General features: G+C 38.8%; 1 protein-coding gene across 1 annotated transcript in view; it reads right to left on the bottom strand.

Moving 5' to 3' along the window:
• Window positions 1-19,013, bottom strand: part of celsr3 (cadherin, EGF LAG seven-pass G-type receptor 3) — a 38,295-nt gene that overhangs the window by 3,456 nt on the left and 15,826 nt on the right. The window contains exons 5-34 of the mRNA XM_056772606.1: window positions 17,885-18,107; window positions 16,683-16,798; window positions 16,473-16,561; window positions 15,761-15,918; window positions 15,506-15,669; window positions 15,090-15,215; window positions 14,469-14,638; window positions 14,192-14,377; window positions 13,812-13,922; window positions 13,273-13,441; window positions 11,405-11,546; window positions 11,061-11,181; window positions 9,388-9,571; window positions 8,895-8,996; window positions 8,719-8,813; window positions 8,036-8,245; window positions 7,715-7,898; window positions 6,953-7,106; window positions 6,701-6,895; window positions 6,440-6,607; window positions 4,478-4,604; window positions 4,132-4,338; window positions 2,466-2,640; window positions 2,282-2,394; window positions 2,094-2,173; window positions 1,653-1,779; window positions 1,124-1,243; window positions 912-1,009; window positions 359-480; window positions 25-198 (exon numbers count right to left, since the gene is read on the bottom strand). Of these exons, the coding sequence (XP_056628584.1) occupies window positions 25-198; window positions 359-480; window positions 912-1,009; window positions 1,124-1,243; window positions 1,653-1,779; window positions 2,094-2,173; window positions 2,282-2,394; window positions 2,466-2,640; window positions 4,132-4,338; window positions 4,478-4,604; window positions 6,440-6,607; window positions 6,701-6,895; window positions 6,953-7,106; window positions 7,715-7,898; window positions 8,036-8,245; window positions 8,719-8,813; window positions 8,895-8,996; window positions 9,388-9,571; window positions 11,061-11,181; window positions 11,405-11,546; window positions 13,273-13,441; window positions 13,812-13,922; window positions 14,192-14,377; window positions 14,469-14,638; window positions 15,090-15,215; window positions 15,506-15,669; window positions 15,761-15,918; window positions 16,473-16,561; window positions 16,683-16,798; window positions 17,885-18,107 (4,410 nt within the window). The remainder of the gene's footprint in view (window positions 1-24; window positions 199-358; window positions 481-911; window positions 1,010-1,123; window positions 1,244-1,652; window positions 1,780-2,093; window positions 2,174-2,281; window positions 2,395-2,465; window positions 2,641-4,131; window positions 4,339-4,477; window positions 4,605-6,439; window positions 6,608-6,700; window positions 6,896-6,952; window positions 7,107-7,714; window positions 7,899-8,035; window positions 8,246-8,718; window positions 8,814-8,894; window positions 8,997-9,387; window positions 9,572-11,060; window positions 11,182-11,404; window positions 11,547-13,272; window positions 13,442-13,811; window positions 13,923-14,191; window positions 14,378-14,468; window positions 14,639-15,089; window positions 15,216-15,505; window positions 15,670-15,760; window positions 15,919-16,472; window positions 16,562-16,682; window positions 16,799-17,884; window positions 18,108-19,013) is intronic.

The raw sequence follows: 19,013 nt of genomic DNA, 5'->3' as shown, positions 1-19,013 counted from the left end.
AACCTTTAAGGATGATAATATTACCTTTTCCACCATTGTGCGCTGGTTCTGTGAGCAAACGCTCTCGGTGAGCGGTACGCTTGAATCGCCGATGGATGCGTCCACGCAGACGAACGTTGTCCTCGCTCTCAGAAGATGGGATGGAGAGACTTCTCTCCTCCTCCAATGAGAGATCAGAATCAGAGTCTGAATCCTCACCTGAGAGAAAGACATACATACAAAGAAAACAAGAGACAAGAAAAGATTCAGAATAATATTTCTGCAGAGTTATCAAAAGAGATGTCCCCTACAGCAAACTTTTGAATAAAAAACAAAAACAAATAAGGAGTGTAATTGTTGTATATGTGTGTATACGTACAGGCATGCAGGTTATTGTGTGTAAGTGTACCTCCGTTGCGGTGGAACATAGCCACGTCCAGATCAGTTGCCCCTGTGTGTGCCAGAGTGTGTTCTAGAGCCTGCCGGGCCAAAAGATTCTCCCTGAGAAACACACATGAATAATAAATTGTCTTTGAAGCTTTTAGTTTTTCAATTTACCACAATCCACACAGATTCGGTGTTTTAACTTAGAACAATGCACACTGTGCCTGCCTGTAGATTTGGGAATGGACGATAGGGACATGACAATTTAAATCATAAATGAAAAGCTATTTCTGGGCTGCTTTAAAAGCAAACAAACAGAAGTAGTTTCTTGTCACGATCACTACCACAGAGACTATGCATAACTGTCTCTTGTATTCTTGTTGTAAATAACGGCTGCAATAATAGCAAAAAGCAGCATTAAGCATTTATCTAAATAAAAATGATTTCATATTTCACTTATGTAGCTGTTGCCGTGCTTTTCTGTGTGTTAATCCATACAAATCTTCATATGCAATGTAAAATATGCTATTTACTTTACGTTCACAGACCTTGCACTGCTGACCGATGAGACGGTTGAAGTTCCGAGTGTGATACGGTGTAATCCACTCTGCTCCAGCAGGGAGGCGCTGTTGTATGGGTTTTGGCCCTGTGCATGAATCAGGTTAGAAAGTCAGATGCTTATCATCCCTTCAAGAGGGCAAACATAGGTTTAAGTTGAAGATCCGTGTGTGAGGTAGGGGTTGTGTTTGTGTTCACTAACCGTAATCTGTGGGGGTCTGGCAGGTTCCTCACTGGGGCTTTTCTTGCCCAGGCAGGCCAGTTTCCAAGCCTCCTGCACCTCTGAGTTCAGCAGTGTGAACACCAAAAACACGGCCAAACCCTAAAACACAAACACAAACAATACACTGTGAAAGAATAATTTGACTTCCTATGACCAATTAAGGACCGGTTCACCTTCAAAATGAAAATGATGTCATAATTTACTCACGTTTGTCATTTCAAACCTGTATGACTTACTTTCTTACGCAGAAAACAAAAGAATATGTTTTGAAGTATGTTGTTGACAACCCTTATTTACTTACATTGGTTACAAAAGAAGTGCATGGGGAGCTGTGCTGTTCTGTTAAAATATCTTAACAATATATAACAAACATTATTGTAATATGTTTATTGTATGCTTCTTGTGTATTATTGGCAGAAGAGCAGACCATTTATAAGTGATGTCCTAAACAACCCACACAATTAAATGATGCACTACATATAAAATATATATACTTTAATACACTTACTTGTACACAACAGAGGACAATGAACATGTAGTGGAATGCCAGGACACTGTTGTTAACAGCCATCAGACCAAATAACCAAACGCATGTACTCAACAACAACAAGAGAAAGGCACTGCGGATAGTAGAACTGTGGGAAGGAATAGGAGGAATAAATGTAAAATAAACAGTATAAATTAAAAGTCATTATTACACTTTGATAATCTTTGGCAGCATTGTTTCTGGTGAAGATGTGATCATTGTAAAATTACTAGAATGAATATTACACACTGGAGGAGTAGTTCTCCCCAAAAATGGTCTCCATTGGCTTTCCATTTTAGGAATACAAATTACTATGGTCAAGTCAACTGGGACCATTTTGGGTTGAACTGTTCCTTTAAATTACTACACAACACATACATGAGCAGTAAATGTAGTCAAAGCACTCATGCATGTTGAACTCACATCACAGGCAGCTTCTTAATCTCCTTCTGAGTGGGGTTACATGTCATACGCAGGACCGTTAAAAACATTCCACCATTCAACTGTAAAAGAGACTATGAGTTATCAACCAACATTACTGTACTGAACTGTATCGTATTTGTATGTAACCCATGCACACACACACACACACACACACACAAATGTAATACCAGTATGACGACGCTAACTGGTCCTGCAAAGCTCCACATGAGCTTATCATACATGGAAATCCAACAGAAATCTGGGTTTCCGTATCCCTCAGGATCCAACCCCACCGCCAGGCCTGCAATGCACACATGTCATACACATGCCTACACGAAAACCATTTCTATTTGTGTGTTTGTGTGCACATACCTGTAATGATAGCAGGAACTCCCCAGCCAATAGCATAGTAGAATCTCATGGCACCGTAGTTGATGTTTCTTACTTCTGTCTGCATGCGGTAAATATGCAGAGCCTCCACGAACAGCCATGCAAAAGCCGACATGAAGAAATAATGGAGGAGGATGGCAACCACCGTGCACAGGAACTGCACCAGAAAAAAACAATTACTCAGAATATAAAATATATTAGCAGAAATATAATATATATCATATAACAATATATAATGTACTGTAACATAGAGTAGTGAGAGCTCAATGAGCTGTGGTGCTAATTCAGGTGATGAGAGTCCATGTTCCAATACCATTCCCTATCTCTACTTCTTAATGTTTTCTTTGTGATGTTATAGAGTATACATAAAAATAGCAAAAGGCCCAAAAAATTTATTCTGAAAACTATATCAATAGACCAATACAAAAGTAAATTATGAATGAACCTACACATGCACATCCCTGCACAGCAGTTGAAATTAATGAACTCGGCAGTAACAGGCTTTTAGTGTGAGTGGTTTGCACTCAGGAGAATATTGTCTGTTATAGATGGTGTTAACCTGCTTTGGAAAGAGAGACGTGTGTGTGAATCTGTCTGAGGAGGCGTAGAGAGAGAGGATGTTTTTAAATAAAGCCTCACTTCACAGTGAGGTTTAAGTGGCTTTACTACCACATTGTGATAATGGCTGTAATGTCAGGTTCTGAATGACACAAGTCATATCTAAGCTGCCTAAAACTTAATCCCGACCATTAACAAGCTTCCTACAGAGTTATTCACTTGACTTGAGTATACAGTGGGAAAAAAAGGTGTGCAAATGTAGGATTTATACAATTTTTTCACCCAAGAAACAGACTACTGTAAGATCTTAAAGATTTCAAAATGAGAAGTTGGATATTTAATAAGAAATGTGGAAGATTCTGTACCGTCTCTAAGATAAAAATAAATGTAAATGCCTTTGTGACATTAACCATGTTAACTTTATGGTACACATTGTCAAATGTTCTTGTTTGCACTGGAGCACAGAAAGTGCTCTTCAAAATGTATACTGTAAGTCAACAAGAAACAGAAGTTGCAATCGTGTTTTTCTTTATCGTGACATATACCCAAGTGAAATAGTTTCTTGAATGAAAAATAACAGTGAGAGGATTTGATTTCGTCCTTCATTGATTGAAATGATATATTGGTAGTTGACAAGTAAACCGTGCCACGTGTCCTATGGTGTAAAATCAAAAATGTAGAAAACAATCTATAAATAATATATATTTAATATGATTTAAATTCATAATATATGCATTAGATAGATTTATCTTTACGGTTAAGCAACAAATAAACTTCACACGTGTGAGGTAGCAAAAATTAGGAAAAAACTAACAATATTCAACATTTCAATCAATTTCTATGCTGATTTTTTTTATTAATATTATCAATGACTTTTATTGCTAATTAATAATACAAATCAGAAAGAATTTCTTTTTTGGATTTCACTATAATAATCTTCTTTGTGCTGAATGTAGATTGTATAATGTACTGTGCTTGTGTTACAGTGTTGTTTCTTCACACCCGCCCACAGTTTCTTTGTCTCCATCATTAGCCCACACGCACACGCACATGCACACACACACACATACACACTTGTTTTTTTTCTGACCTGTTGTTCGGTCTGGTTGATGCCCAGCAGGTATGTGAGGTGTGACAGTAGAGTAGAAGCAGCCATGTTGGAGTGAATACTGCGTGTGTTCGATTTCAATCCTCTCAGACATGATAAAACCACCACCGTTAGCAACAACGCCGCCATGGAAACTGAGAGTGAGGAGTATGTTACTATGGCGAGTGTCTCTAGGTCACCCTCCAACTGCTGCTCGGCAAACAGAGAGAAAATGCTTTAAGCAATGATAGTTCGACTGGTGAATAATACAATTAAATGACTAATTAATTGTGAACAATACATGTCTTTTTGTGTGTTTTCTGCATGTGGTATGTGATGAGTATGTTACCTCTCTTTGTGAACTATCCATAAGCACTCCAAAGGTTCCCAGTCTGTGACACTGGCAACGGACATGTGATGTGTTTCTATAGACCACACTGCAGTCTCTCACAGTCCAGCAGCCTCCCACTGATACACTATACACATTTAGAAAACTATTTTGTCATTCTCATTCCAAAACCTATATGACTTTCTTTCTTCTGCAGAATACAAAAGGAGATATTATCAAGAATGTTCGTAACCAAAAATCAGAGGCACTATTGACTTCTCAGAGGTTTTGTGTCCATACAAAAGAATGATTGACACCATATTATATAATTATATTTATTATATGAATATATAATATTTTCTGAACATATTTAAAAAAATCTTTATTCGATTTATAAAAATATATTTATCTTGAATCTGGGTAGTTGTTTTTTGTAAACTACAATATTTCGAACAAAATATAGCTGTGAAAATTGTGTTTTTGTCAAAGACTTTCATTCAGATCAGATTCAGAACGACGATCAAAACATGATATACAGGTGCATCTCAAGTAACTACAATATTGTGAATAAGGTCAATTTTATTGTCACTCATTTCCGAATTTTTTTGTGTGTGTCTAAAGTCCACAGTCAACGCAGCCATCTACCATGAAATTTTAGAGCACTTCATCCTTCCTTCTGCTGACAAGCTTTATGTAGATGCTGATTTCATTTTCCAGCAGGACTTTGCACCTCCCCATAGTGCCAAAGATAGCCTGCCAAAAGCTGGTTCAATGACCATGGTGTTACTGTGCTTGAATGGCCAGTAAACCAGCCTGACCTGAACCCCATAGAGAATCTGTGGGGTATTGTCAAGAGGAAGATGAGAGACACAAGACCCAAGAATGCAGATGACCTGAAGGCCGCTATCAAAGCAACCTGGGCTTCCATTACACCTGAGCAGTGCCACAGACTGATTGCCTCCATGCCACGCCGCATTTTAAAAGGAGGCCAAACGAGTATTGAGTGAATAGAAACAAACATACTTTTCAGAACCCTGACTTTTCTGTTTAAAATATCATTTTTTATTGATTTTATATACTATTCAAACATTCTGAGAGACTGAATTTTGGGGTTTTCATTATCTGTAAGTCATAATCATCAAAATTTCAATAAATTAAAGCTTAAAATATTTCACTCTAAGTGTAATGAATCTATATAATATGTGACCCTGGATCACAAATCCAGTCTTAAGTAGCAGGGGAACATTTTTAGTAAACGGCAAAAATACATTGTATGGGTCAAAATTATCGATTCTTCTTTTATGCCCCAAATCATTAAGACATTAAGTAAAGATCATGTTCCATGAAGATATTTTGTAAATTTCCTACCGTAAATATATCAAAACTTATTTTTGTGAGTGGATGACCAGTAACAGTGCCTCTTATTACCAACTTCAAAGGCAATTTTCTCAATATTTTGAATCCTCTGCACCCTCAGATTCCACCAGGTATTATCATATCCTAACAACCCATACATCTAAATTATTCAGCTTTCAAATGATGTAAAAATATTAATTTCGACAAATTGACCCATAAGACTGGTTTTGTTATCCAGGGTCACATAGGCCTATATTGGTTTAACTTTCTGAAATGAGTGACAAAAATATTGACCTTTTTCACGATAATCTAATTAATTGAGATGCACCTGTATATCATGTTTTGATCATCTTTCTGAGTCTGTATTTGCTTCTTTTGGATCTATAGATGCTGTACTCTTTCAAAACATGTGTTACAGTACTCTCGATTATTTAACAGTGAGAACCTGGACTGCATTTTCTAATGAATGATGCAAAATCACATTAATGGCCAAAAGAGTTAAAATTACTATTAATATAAATGACTGTAAATCGTCCATAAACATAGTTCCAACATTATGTCCATTTAGTACAAATTTAAAGAACTGTGCATGAGAACCTCTAGTTCAATGTGAACCCCTGAACTTACGGGCTGCTGTGATTCCACTGTACACACAGCGGTTTGCTGCGATTGCTAGTTTCCAGCAGACGAAACTCAAGCAGTATTGGTGTATCCAGAAACCCCTCCACAAACGTCTGATTGTTATATACAGACACACTCACTACCGGGGAGTTCAACACAGGGTGTCTGGGTAACCTGCAGGAAAGAGACATACGTGCGCGAAATCAGACATGACATGTGATATGTGGAGTATATTTATCGGAGATGTACACAAAGACGCTGTCACACCTGACGCCACGGCGGTCTGTGTGATATTTTGGGGGGAGTGCAGCTCCCAGGCCTCGATAGATAAGCATGATGACGATGGTGACCGGGGCCTCTTGTAATGCCATTGAACGTCGTGCTGCTGTCGCTTCGACCGTCTGATTGGCCAACAGGTTTACAGGGCTGGCTGGAGACGGAGCTGAAATTACATGTTTGAGTCTTACGCTTTAGTTAAGTCACAGACAAACCAAAAAGGGATGTTTAAGTGTGTGTAACTTACAAAGGTTGCGTTGTGGCACAAATGCAGTAGGGGGCAGCACAACATGCGTGTGAGCATCCCAAAGCGCTTGACCTCGAAACAGAGTGCTGTGATAACGTGGAAACCGTCGGCGCACATGCGTATGGTTGTCAACGCGATCCAGAGTCATGACTGCAACACAAACACACGGTGTGAACTTCCTGCTTTTTATAGCACAGATTTAGTGCTTATGGAACAGCAGGTGGTGGTCTCAGCTGCATCTCCACATTTATCTTTTTCAGCTTTATTGCACACTCAGGTGTTTCAGACTTCGCTGTAACTGGGAAAAGGAGGAATAGGTGGTCTTTAACGGGACAATGTTGTCATGACAGCGATCTGGGAGCTGATTTTGACACTTCTGTTTTTCTCATTTGATCAATACAGATGTGGACGTTTACAGTGTGCATTCAGAATATTAAACACAAACAGATCAATCGCTTTCAAAGAGCAAGAAATCCGATTTCTTTAATGTTATGGTATATCCTCAAAAACATGACTGGTTACTCCTTAACATTCACAACACGTTTAAGGAGCTTCAAGACAGCAATTTAATATTTTCTGGAAGAACAAGATACTCAATTGAATACTTCACCCTTTAGTGTTGCTTTAGAAAAAAGACATTGTTTACAATCTATTTGTTTTAATTTTGTGCTGTTGAATAACTGTCTCATCCCAACATTTCTCAGAATTAAAATGCAATAAGAAACTGCATGGTGTGATTTTTGTATAGAGATGCTGACCGATATTTGGAGCAACGAGTCCCACGGGATTGAGGTAGGTATGTTTCATGTTCTGGGCAAGCGTGCGGGCGTACTGCTCCAATAGATCAGCCAATCCCGACGCTCCGCTCTGACCTGAAGTTTGAGCCCTCCACAACGTAGCGCAGCCAGGACCCAACAAAACACTACAACCTTGTAACACATTCTGAGCGAGAGAGGTAAAGAATGGCATCAGAGAGAGAGAGAAAAGTATAAGAAGTTAATAAAGAATTCCCGTCAAGATCAATTCAATTTGAATCACAAATATTCTGCTATTCATCAGCCCCCTGAGGCACTACACACCTCATTGAAATGTGCATCCTGAGTGGCTGTCAAACCGAAGCCTGACTGGAGGCTCTCAAAGGTCAGGAGGCGGGACAACAGGCGCTCGGCGATCTGAAGGTCGTTGCCATAGAGACGAGTTGTTGCCTCTGTGACATCCCGAAGCTGATAGGCCAGTTTTTTCTCGATGATGGTGCTGAGCTCCGTCTCGTTTCTCTCCAGTGCCTCCAGCTACGCAAGGGTTATGTAATGGAAACAAGCATGTCTTCTACTGTATGCATGACTTGGCAAAGTTATGGACATTTGATTATTGTTAAAACAAGTACATCTTTGCTCATAAAATGCCACACCCCTGGATGTTAATCATCAAAAAAGAAAATAAAGGAAAGCAAATGTTTTTTTATTCTGTTATGCCCTTTTCAAGCTATTTAACATAACAGATGTGCACAAATATTTCACAAGACAAGATACAAGGGCATGTAAACTTTTAAACAGGATCATTTGTGCTTTTGCCTTGAAGAATACGTACACATCTGGCATGCATCCTCCTCAGGGGAGCAACAGATTGTAAAAGTATTTCGTTTTTTAACCTTAACATCATACAGATTTCATCGCTAATGACTGACAGTTGGTTTTAGTTCTAGGGAAGCTGAATTTTTTGGCACAGGGTGTGAACAAATCTGCACGTGCATGTGGTTTCTTACAGCAGTGTTCAGCTCCACAAACGGAGGAGAGGTGCAGTTGTACAGATCAGGCTCCAGCCAGCCTCTATCTCCATCACAGTGACGAATTGCAGTTCCTTCAGGATGAATTGAAGAATCAGGTGGATGGACTTAAAAAAAGATGATGCAAATGGAGAGAAATGAGTATGCACACTCACCCACTGATCCTTTAGGACATGGAACAGCTGCAGGCAGATTGAACTTTGTTCTGGTCCACCAGATTCCTGATGTTATGGTCTTAGGACAACCATCATAGATCACTGAAAAAAAGAGGTGTGAGTATGAGGAACAGGATCGTATGATCAGCCGTGGATGGACAGGTGTATGGATGGACACAGAATTCTTAGTTTTGTTTTCAGTTTTATTGTAGTTTTAATAATATTTTTAATTAGCTCATTTTTATTTGTTTATTGTTTATTTGTTGTTTATTTATTATGTTGTTTTATAAGATTCGTTTTTTTTTCAGTTAATCATTTTAGTGCCTCGACAAAGGCATATTTCGATATTCCTAATTTTCCTTTCTTATAATTGATTCAATTTTACTCTACTTTATTTTATTGAAAATAATATTTAGGCCAATATTTAATTTAACTTCAATGAAAGTGTTTTAATAGTTTTAGTAAACTATAACAACTTTGGATGGATGCTCACCTTCGCAGCCTGTTTGTGTGACTTCAGCAAACGGGTTGTCACACATGTTGCACTGTTGACCAATCACGCCGGGTCTGCACTGACACTGGCCGCTCTCAGGGTCACATGACCTTGAGAATGAACCCACCGGGTAGCAGTCACATGGTAGACAGACGTCGCTGCCCCGCCGTCGGTAATGAAACTCCTGAAACATAAACACAAAAAACAGACATTAAACATTTGCATAATATGTTTGAAACATAATAACTAATCTTAGCTGCTGCCGTTTCTACAATAAGAAATAAAGGAATTCATTTAACTTAACTGGATATTTCATGATAAAGCCTGATAGGTTCATATGTTTGTGTTTTCCATTGGGAGCAGTGCAATACAGTGGAAATAATGAGCAGGCCTGATGTAGTAAAGTGAGTAATGTTTTATTTTACAACAACACCCCAGAGTTGGCGGCATCATCTTAATTACACTTTAACATGCACCCACACGAACAAACCAATTACTGCCTCCCAGACCAGCACAACCTAAGTGAACACATGGGAATTAAAAGTAGTAGTCAGGTCTGTGGTCTTTAAATTCACCACTGCCTTTTTTGAGGTGGTGTGATAAATTGGCGACCGTTTTCACTCTCCAGAAACTCTGAGATTGATAGGAACATCAAGTTTTCTTAGGACAGATTTTGAAGAGCCTCGGGCACAATGTGTTTGAGCAGCAGCGGGTTGTTAATGCTGATTTTGCATTTGTGTTCTGACTGCTGATCCAGTTAGTGAAACACTTGCAATAGCAGTGCATTTTCAGTCTCATGTCAAGAAGTAACTAGAGGGGTTTGAATACAGATCAGAACTTCAGATTACAGGTTAAAGTAAAAAATTGGGATTTAAAGTCTTTGGGTTGAAGAGATGACTGTATTATTGCATGATTTGACTGTTGATCTGAACCAAAGTAGCATCAGAAAAGTTTAGGATTTCATCTTTTCAATGATTTGATAAATACAGTATATTGTTGTGTTTGGGTTGCAGTGAGAATGTGGTAGAATATGGTACCCATTGGCTAACTGCACATTGTCGCTGGTGTGAAGTGAGCAGATAGGCAATTTCAAATCATTCTCTGTGGAAGCTGAACATCAAATTTGTGTGGGGGACTGTGGGATTGACAGCTGAATAAAAGAGGAGAGCCCATAAAATGGGTCCTCAACTTTATGCAAATGAGAGGCAAATAACACTGTGGCAGCCAATCTGCCGTGAGATGTATGCATGAGTTTCAACATCAGGTAACATTTCTGGAGTTTTCATTCATATCTTTTACTATGATAAAAGTCGATTTTAAATCCAGCTCGCAGGCTTTTATTGTGGCTGGGTAAACAAACGTGCACTAAATCAACACAAACACGATAATTTACACACTCCAGTCATTCAAAACACAATCATCCTGTATCCTTTATATGTATAGCGGTTTTATTGGTAATTTTATTTAAAGCACAACCATACTTTTGTACATTTTACTGATACACCCAAAGCGACACCTGTTGATATGTAAAGCATTCCTAAACAGAGGCAGATTACGATGTCTGCTAAAATGCTGATCCCAGAGTAATTTTATTGTTTTGCACATGCTGTCAAAGAGACAGATTTCTCAGTGCACCTTTTTTAGTAATGTTTGTTATTTATTTGTGTGTATACCTTGCAGTGACAATGTCCAGTAGTCTTATTGCAGTCGGTGTCAAAGCCTTTACTGGCATCACAGTGGCAGGGTCCACATGTTGGGGTTCCCCACCAACCACGAGGGCACTGCTGTTCAACCCTAGAAACACAAACACAGAGTTTATCTCTCTATCTAGGACATATCAGACAGAGACTAAAAGAGAGAGAGAGAGAGAGAGACGATAAAAAGGGGCAGCAACAACATCCTGATAAATATGTTCATCCACTTATTAAAGCTTCAACTATAAATCACAATTAAAGTTCTAACTACAGGCTACAGGACACACGGAGGCAGACTGGTTTTGTATTTGTTTGGCGTGTACCTGTGTTGGCAGTACTGTCCGTAGTGACTGTCCTCACAGTCACAGATGTATCCGTGAGATGAGCTGGGCTTCCTGTGACACTTCGCTTTATTTTCACATGGGTTCAGCTTGCATGCATCCACACAGCTCTTACCATAGAATCCTATTACACAACAACATAGAAACCATTACAACAAAGCACAGAGGCCTGTATGCATTTCAAAGACACACAATCTTTCATCTTTAAAAATAAACTGAGTGGGCAGGACTATCTGTTTGTCCAAAAAATGGAAGACCCAGTGAATGTTTTAGCTTCAATTTAGTCTCAGGTGTATTGAATTAAAAATGTGACATTCTTCTAATTTAATATTTTTCAAAAATAAAATGTAAAAATAATCCATAACAGAAGATGCATTAATTGCGTGTGTGCTAAACACCTCACATACACATTTATGTTCAAAGTAATACATTTCTCTCTCCACTATAACTCACAATACAAGAGCATAGCCTTGATCTCTCCATCGCTAGATTCATAGAGAAGCCTCCATCTGCACAACAACTGATCAAAAGATACAAACCCATTTATCTCTCTCTCTCTCTCTCTCGCTCGCTCTCACTCTCTCTCTCACTCTCTCTCTCTCTCTCAGCAGAAAGATGTTTAAACTATACAAGCAGCATGTGCCTATTATGATGAACGAAGAGCTCACAAATCAAAAATGAAATGCAGCAATAAAAATAGGTTACATTGCCATAGATACATTAGAAACAGAATTACATCTTAACCAAATTAGTTTAATTCTCAGAGAAATAATTACATCCAGATAGTACTCGTTCACGTTCAACCAGCACCCGGCAATATGTAGAGTTTTATTAAAGGGGTCATATGTCGGAAATACCTGTTTTTATGTGTCTATGGTGTGTTATAAATTGCCCATGCATGTATTAGACACGTTAAATTGCAAGTATTTAAGTGTCAGAACAAAAGATGCATTCAATCTAAAAGGCAAAATGTGAACCTAGACCTGCCTCAAACCTCCACGCATGTACATCACTTTGTTGTATGATTTGACGAAGACCGCCCAAATGTATACGGAAATAAGTTGGGTGTCTTGAAAATCTCATTGTACCGTCGCAGCTCTAGTTCCGAATATGGTAAGAGGCATTACATTTCCGTGCAGTATTCGACCAATCACTACGCACTGGTTAAATGGCCAATCATAGCACACCTCGCTTTTCAGAACGAAGAGCTTTGTATAATATCAGCGCGTTTCAGAGAGGCGGAGCAAAGAGGAGATACAAACATGCACGGTATGTGGAAAATACAGTGTTTTGTAACTTTAAATAGTGTACACACATTGTATTACTTCTAAAGCAAACAATAATAGTCGTCAAATATATTTGAGTCAAATGACCCCTTTAAGGTTAAATTATTTATGTAATTCAACAAACACCAGATCAAGACAGGGGCAGAAAGAGATATTTTCGTTCTAAAATCCAGACACTTGCGTGCAGGCATTTGTGCGAGTGGTTGTACAGTGTGTGGGTTTATTCTACCAGGAGGAGGTCTAAGAAATTAATTCAGAGTTTATTAGGGGAGTCTTTGATATCTCTAACAGCACAGAGCTATTAATAACACTGAGGCTGATGCAACTCTAGCGGCATAATAATGAAGTCAACGTGTCTGTGAGTGTCTTCATTTAGAAGTGAGAATAGCTGATACAAGATGATAGGAGATCTTAGCACGAAGCATCATCCTATCACATAGAATTTTGCCCATCCAGGTGTTTCCAAAAACCACCATCAGTTTAATATTGCAACGATATGCAGCTTGTTCGTGTTAAATCCTTATGCCTCAAAATACAATCCCGTTTTCTGAGCACAAATCCTACCTGGTCCACAAATACAAGTGTGCCGGTCCCATTCGTCAGTGCAATGGCTGTGGGCGGGGCAAGGGGAGGAGTTACATGTGTTGTCAACATTACAGCCAATCTCCACCTTGATGGTTTTGGATGGGCGGGCCAATGCAGGGGAATCCGGACGGACACCCAGACGCACTCCCTAAAGTACACAGATATATAGATGCATCTCATTATGAGCATATACACAAACACACAATTCAGACACCCATAATCCAGATCAGATATAATTAGTTCATTTTAACTAAAAATGTTAACATTTATTGCAATAATACTATTAATTCCAACAAAATTGTAACTGAAATCATTTATAGCTATCCGCATGTGTGGTACGAAAATGCTTTTCTTACTGTACGAGAAAGTTTACTATCTCTGTTCTCTAAGTTCTCATTAATTATTCAGTAAACTAATGACTCCATTAGGAATAGATAGCTACCCATAATTCATAAACTTCCAAACAGTGATTAAAGCAAGTTGCTTAAGTAAATGTGAAATACTTGGCAACAACGCACCTGAATACAGCCACGTATCCCATTCTGCACCTCTCCTGAGCCAAACACTCCGCCTACGTGCAGGTGCTTTACCTTCAAACCATTAATCTCATTCCCAACGATTACTGTCCCCTGTGAGGAAGAGAGAGAAACGTGAAAAGAGAGAGAGAGTGAATTTCAATGACTGTTGGTATATCAGTGTTTGTGTGAACACACCTTGATAATATTTATGTATCGCTTTGTTTGTTTGCAAACAGTGATCATTATCCAAGTGATCTGTGTATGATTTGTAGTTTAATCCGCAAAGGATTAAATTAAATGTCAGATTACAGATTACAATCAGGATTATATCAACAGGTTAATGGACGGAATGGGGGATAGCGAACCCCTTCTGTTTGTACCTGATACAGTCCAAAGTCCAGTCTGACAGTAGCAACGTATCGAGTCTCTCGCTCGCTCCTGACGTCGCGGAGCTCCAGCTGTAGGTCGTGCCAGCGACCGTCACACACCTGTACCTGATCCAGCCTCAACCTTACCGGCCGAGTTGGACCTCGAGCCACAGAAAACACCAGTTGACCGGCCACCACCTACAATCAAACACAAACACATTACAGGCCACTATATGTGTTTATTTTACTACTACTGAGAGATCTTCAGACAAACTGCATGTGTGTATACCTGAAAGATTAAATTAGTGTTTTGTCCAGCTTGAGCCTGCAGAAGAACTCCTTCTTTCGACCTGGTGCGGAACACAAACCCCATGTACCACGGTGTGTTGATGGTGACGTCATTCTTTAGGTCCCACCACAGTGCGCTGTAACCAAGGAAACGGTGGGGGTGGGACATCACTGTGGAAGAACCATTGCAGCAATATTATCATCAACATTTATATGGTTGTCAGTTTGGTGTTAGAAATAGTGGTATGTACAGTATGTACTTTACTTATGTGTGCTTGTTCAGCTACCAAAATCTGTCAATGGCGGCTAAAATGAGAAAATCTCCAAATCTCTCCTTTATATTTAGGCATGAATATTCTTACCACCCAAAAAATTATATTATGCAAAATTTTAATTAACAATAAATTCCTATGACAATGTGACACACAGCCCCAATTATCATGTCATTTCCATCACTGGCAAGATGAGCCACTCATTGTCTCGTGGAAAAACTGCATCTGCCATAAAAACATGGAGACAGATTGTGTTTTTCTTCCTCATATTTGGGTTTCAGAGATTTCCATTGAAGTCACAAGTGAAGTTCATTCATTAACAACACTGTGTACATCTGTGACTGTCTCACCTAGACTGCAGTCCTTCCCTCCAAATCCAACGGGGCAGTCACAGGAGAAAGTCTCCCAACTCACCCGACATGTCCCTCCATTTTGGCACGGGTTCGATTTACAGAAAGGCAATTTGGCACTGCAGCCTTATGAGGATACAAAACTATAGATCAACAAATGGTGCCTTCATCCACAGAAACACAATCCTTATAACCACAGCCAATGACATGCAAAGAATATTGTATCTTTACAGCTACAAACACAAACTGTGAACATAAATGCAATGTAAACATAAATCATAATAAGTCTTTTTGATTTATTCTTATGAATTGTGATCTTCATGATGCTTTAATCTATGCTTACAAAAATATATTTACCAGCTGGGTCACTAGATATTTTACCACAAACTTTTACCACATTGTCAACACACACAGACCTGGTAAAGTGCCATTATTAGCAATGAATCCTGCCATATCCACGGGTCTGTTATCAATGTGTAGGTCCTTCATGCACCCAATAAATTCTCTCGTACTAAATGGAAAATTCTCTGGCAGGTTCGGAACTCCACCCAAAAACAGTGGACCTGTCAGATCCAAAGACCTGTACGAGCAAATATACAGAAGAAGAGAATCAGATAGATACTAAACCACAAAATAAACCCATTGCACATATAAATATGATGCACACTCACTTCTTGCTGCTGGTTTGCCTCCCTTGAGCTGCGCAGCTGTAGTTCCCCAGCTGACTCGCAAATCTCAAAGAAACGGCTGTATCGCAGTCGTCCACGCTCATGACTGCTACCTTCTCATCAGATGGACCCTGAACCTCACCACTCACACTACGCTTGGGCTGCATACACAAACACAAGATGTTTGATAAGTATTTACGCCGACACCCATGCAAGCATGTACTTGAGGTATGTGGACACCCCTTTGAGATAGCAGCTTTGGTTAGAATTATACAACAACATTTTATATGAATAGGTTTGGATAGGGCCCATTTCTGTTTCATCACAACAATGTCCTCATGCACAAAAGGAGGTCAATAAAAAATGCATTCATAAAAATGTAGTTTCTGATGTAAATATCTAGCTCTATAGTGTCTGAATAAGAACAAATCTTGCAGCCTTTCCGGAAAGTAGATGCCGCAAGAAAGAAACAACCACCTTTTAAAGCCTATGGTTAAATGAAATGCTGATCTAGCATATACTGTATGGGTTGAGTGTTCACATTCTTCTGGCCGCATAGTGCATTATTAAGTTCCAGTAAGGAGAGTAATGGCTAATGGTCAATGCAAAAAAATATAGCAAAATTCTAACAAACAGGTTTCCGTGAGATCCAGGGTAGAGAAAAAAGAAAATAATCCTGCATCATGGCAATAACGTCATCTGTAAATGTTCTCACCTTATTGTAGTAATGGATGTGAACGGTGTGCCAGTTGCCATCGCTAACTCCACCGGGCAGATATGGACTCACCTGAGTAGATGACTCACCTGTGGCAAAGGTCACACAGGGGTCAGAACTAGATATTATAGAGACAGACTCACAAATTTTTTATCACACAAAAAATATTCATTTTAAATTGTTTATTTGTTCAACAGACGCACAAATTACCTGTGGAGTATTTAAGAACCACTTGTCCATCTAATATCTCAAGTGCGAGGAAGTCATGTTTCTCATTAAACCGACCATTGTAGAACAGCAAACCATTAGTTTCCAATGTGGCAAACCTACAAAACATTTAAGCACATTTAAAGTTCATCAAAGGTCCAGAATGACTCATTACTGCTCCATTTGGAGTTTAATGATGTCTGTAAATGGTTTTTAAGTACACTCAGCACAAAGTGATGACTAAAGTAATCTGGAAATAAGACCCACTTTGTTTCAGGACAAGACGGATGGCAAGTTTCTGTGCCAAGGGTTCAGTAAACAACATTTTAACTTAGACTTCTTTATCATTCACATCAATTTTCCACTAAATTATGGGATTCGAGCATATTGCTGAAACAATCTGTCTTGATGTGTGTTATATTCACATACAGTAGGTTATCACTGATAATATAAAAAAACATTACGCATTAAACTTGAACTTAGTACGCCCCACTTTTGTAGAAGTTGGCATGGTTGTTAAAAACTCAATATGATATTCATTTACGAGTCTACATTTATAGATGACATGCTTCTAGATTTCCTTTGAGTTAAGAACTACTCACTTGAAACAGCTTTTACTTTGACAGACAAAGCCAGAGCCATTAAAAAGCTGTGTCTGTTTTACGCTCTTCTGAGCAAAGACTTTTAGTTTTTAGTTGTACAGGACACGGCCAATCTGTAAATTCGAACCGTACACAACGGCTATGTTCAAAATAGACAGCTGGGCTTTAAAAGAGAGAGAAAGAGCGATAGAGAGAGAAGGAGGTTTTATTATTTGGGCATCTAGGGAGATGTGAGGTTGCGCCCTTTTCTAGATGTGTCGATATTTGACCATGTTAATAAATAAAATATCTCTGTTTCAGGCACTCTGGAGATTACAAAATACAGTACATCCATTATATTACCTCTGCTCCTCAGCAACCAACCCCTGACCAATCACAATTCATGACGAGAACAAGCTCTCACAAGAGGAGATAAAGAGAAGAGGATGAAAGAGCTAAGGAGCTTTTCTGATCAACAGAACATGAATTAAAAAGCAGGAGCAGGTATTAAACATGTCACACAGGGCAAAAGATGATTTATAATAGTTAAATATTTCATAATATTTAAAGGTGAAGCGTGTCCTTTTGTGAACAGGTGTGTCTTTGTGCATCTGTGTGACTCACGAGAGAGAAACAGAGAGGTGGAATCGCTGGCGAAGGCCTCTGAACATGATGAAGGATTTTGGCGGGAATGATCTAGTGGTCACGGAGCAGTAGGGCTTCTCATAACCTCCTGCAGGACAATCGCACCTGAACCCACCTCCGGAGAGCTCCCGGCATGTACCGCCGTTGTGACATACGCCTTCCCCGCACCGTCCAGCACGCCGGTCGAACTCACAATGCTCGCCTGACACAGATAGAGAAAGCACAATAAAATACACATAAACTCACACCGTATTAGGATTTAATTCACAATCAAGGTTGAATTCAGATCAGATTCAGAGAACAGACAGTATGAACAGATGCGAAGGTTGATACAGTGGATTCTTTTAGTTCAATCTGTTACTTCGAAGATGTAGACTGCTCTTGAAATATTGCCATCCTGAGACTGTTTTTGCATTGCGAGTATCAATTCTCACATTATCTATTACTTCTAGTATCATGTTGAAGTGTTTTTGTGAAACACGTTTTATTATCCATTTAGTGTGAAAATCGTTGTGCAACATTGACCTTTGAGGTGGAATAATAAAAGCTCTGTTACAGTTTCTTTTTCTGCAATGTTTTAAAAATCACACACTGACGTGCTACAACACTACAGTCACAAACACAGTTCCCCCAGAAACATTTGGAGTTGTTTCACACTATATTATAATGAAGCAATGTGTGACAGCTATTTTAATGGATCTGCTTAATATTTGCAATGAGTTCAATTTAAATTTAAATCTTTAAATAAAGATTAAAATATACCTTATTTATCAAGTAAAACAAAAGTCTGCTAGTTTGCAATTCAGGTCTAGTTAAAGGGATAGTTCAACCAAAAATGAAATTTCTCTATATATTTATTCACCCCATCATGTCATTCAAAAACTGCATGACTTATTTTCTTCTGACAAAATATATTTTAAATAACGTTGGTAAACAATAACATAGGCCCCATTAACTTCCATTGTATGGACACAAAACAACAGAGACGTTTCTTAAAATATCATCTTTTGTGTTCCACAGAAAAAAAGAGTCATATACAGGTTTTTGAGGGTAAATAAATGATGACAGGGTGTTTATTTTTGGAGGAACTATCCCTTTAATGTTTATA

This window comes from Triplophysa dalaica, chromosome 18 (genome assembly GCF_015846415.1).
Source record: "Triplophysa dalaica isolate WHDGS20190420 chromosome 18, ASM1584641v1, whole genome shotgun sequence".
In the NCBI taxonomy this organism is placed as follows: domain Eukaryota; kingdom Metazoa; phylum Chordata; class Actinopteri; order Cypriniformes; family Nemacheilidae; genus Triplophysa; species Triplophysa dalaica.
The sequence above is the reverse complement of the archived record's forward strand: the minus strand, read 5'-3'. Positions and strand labels throughout refer to the sequence as shown.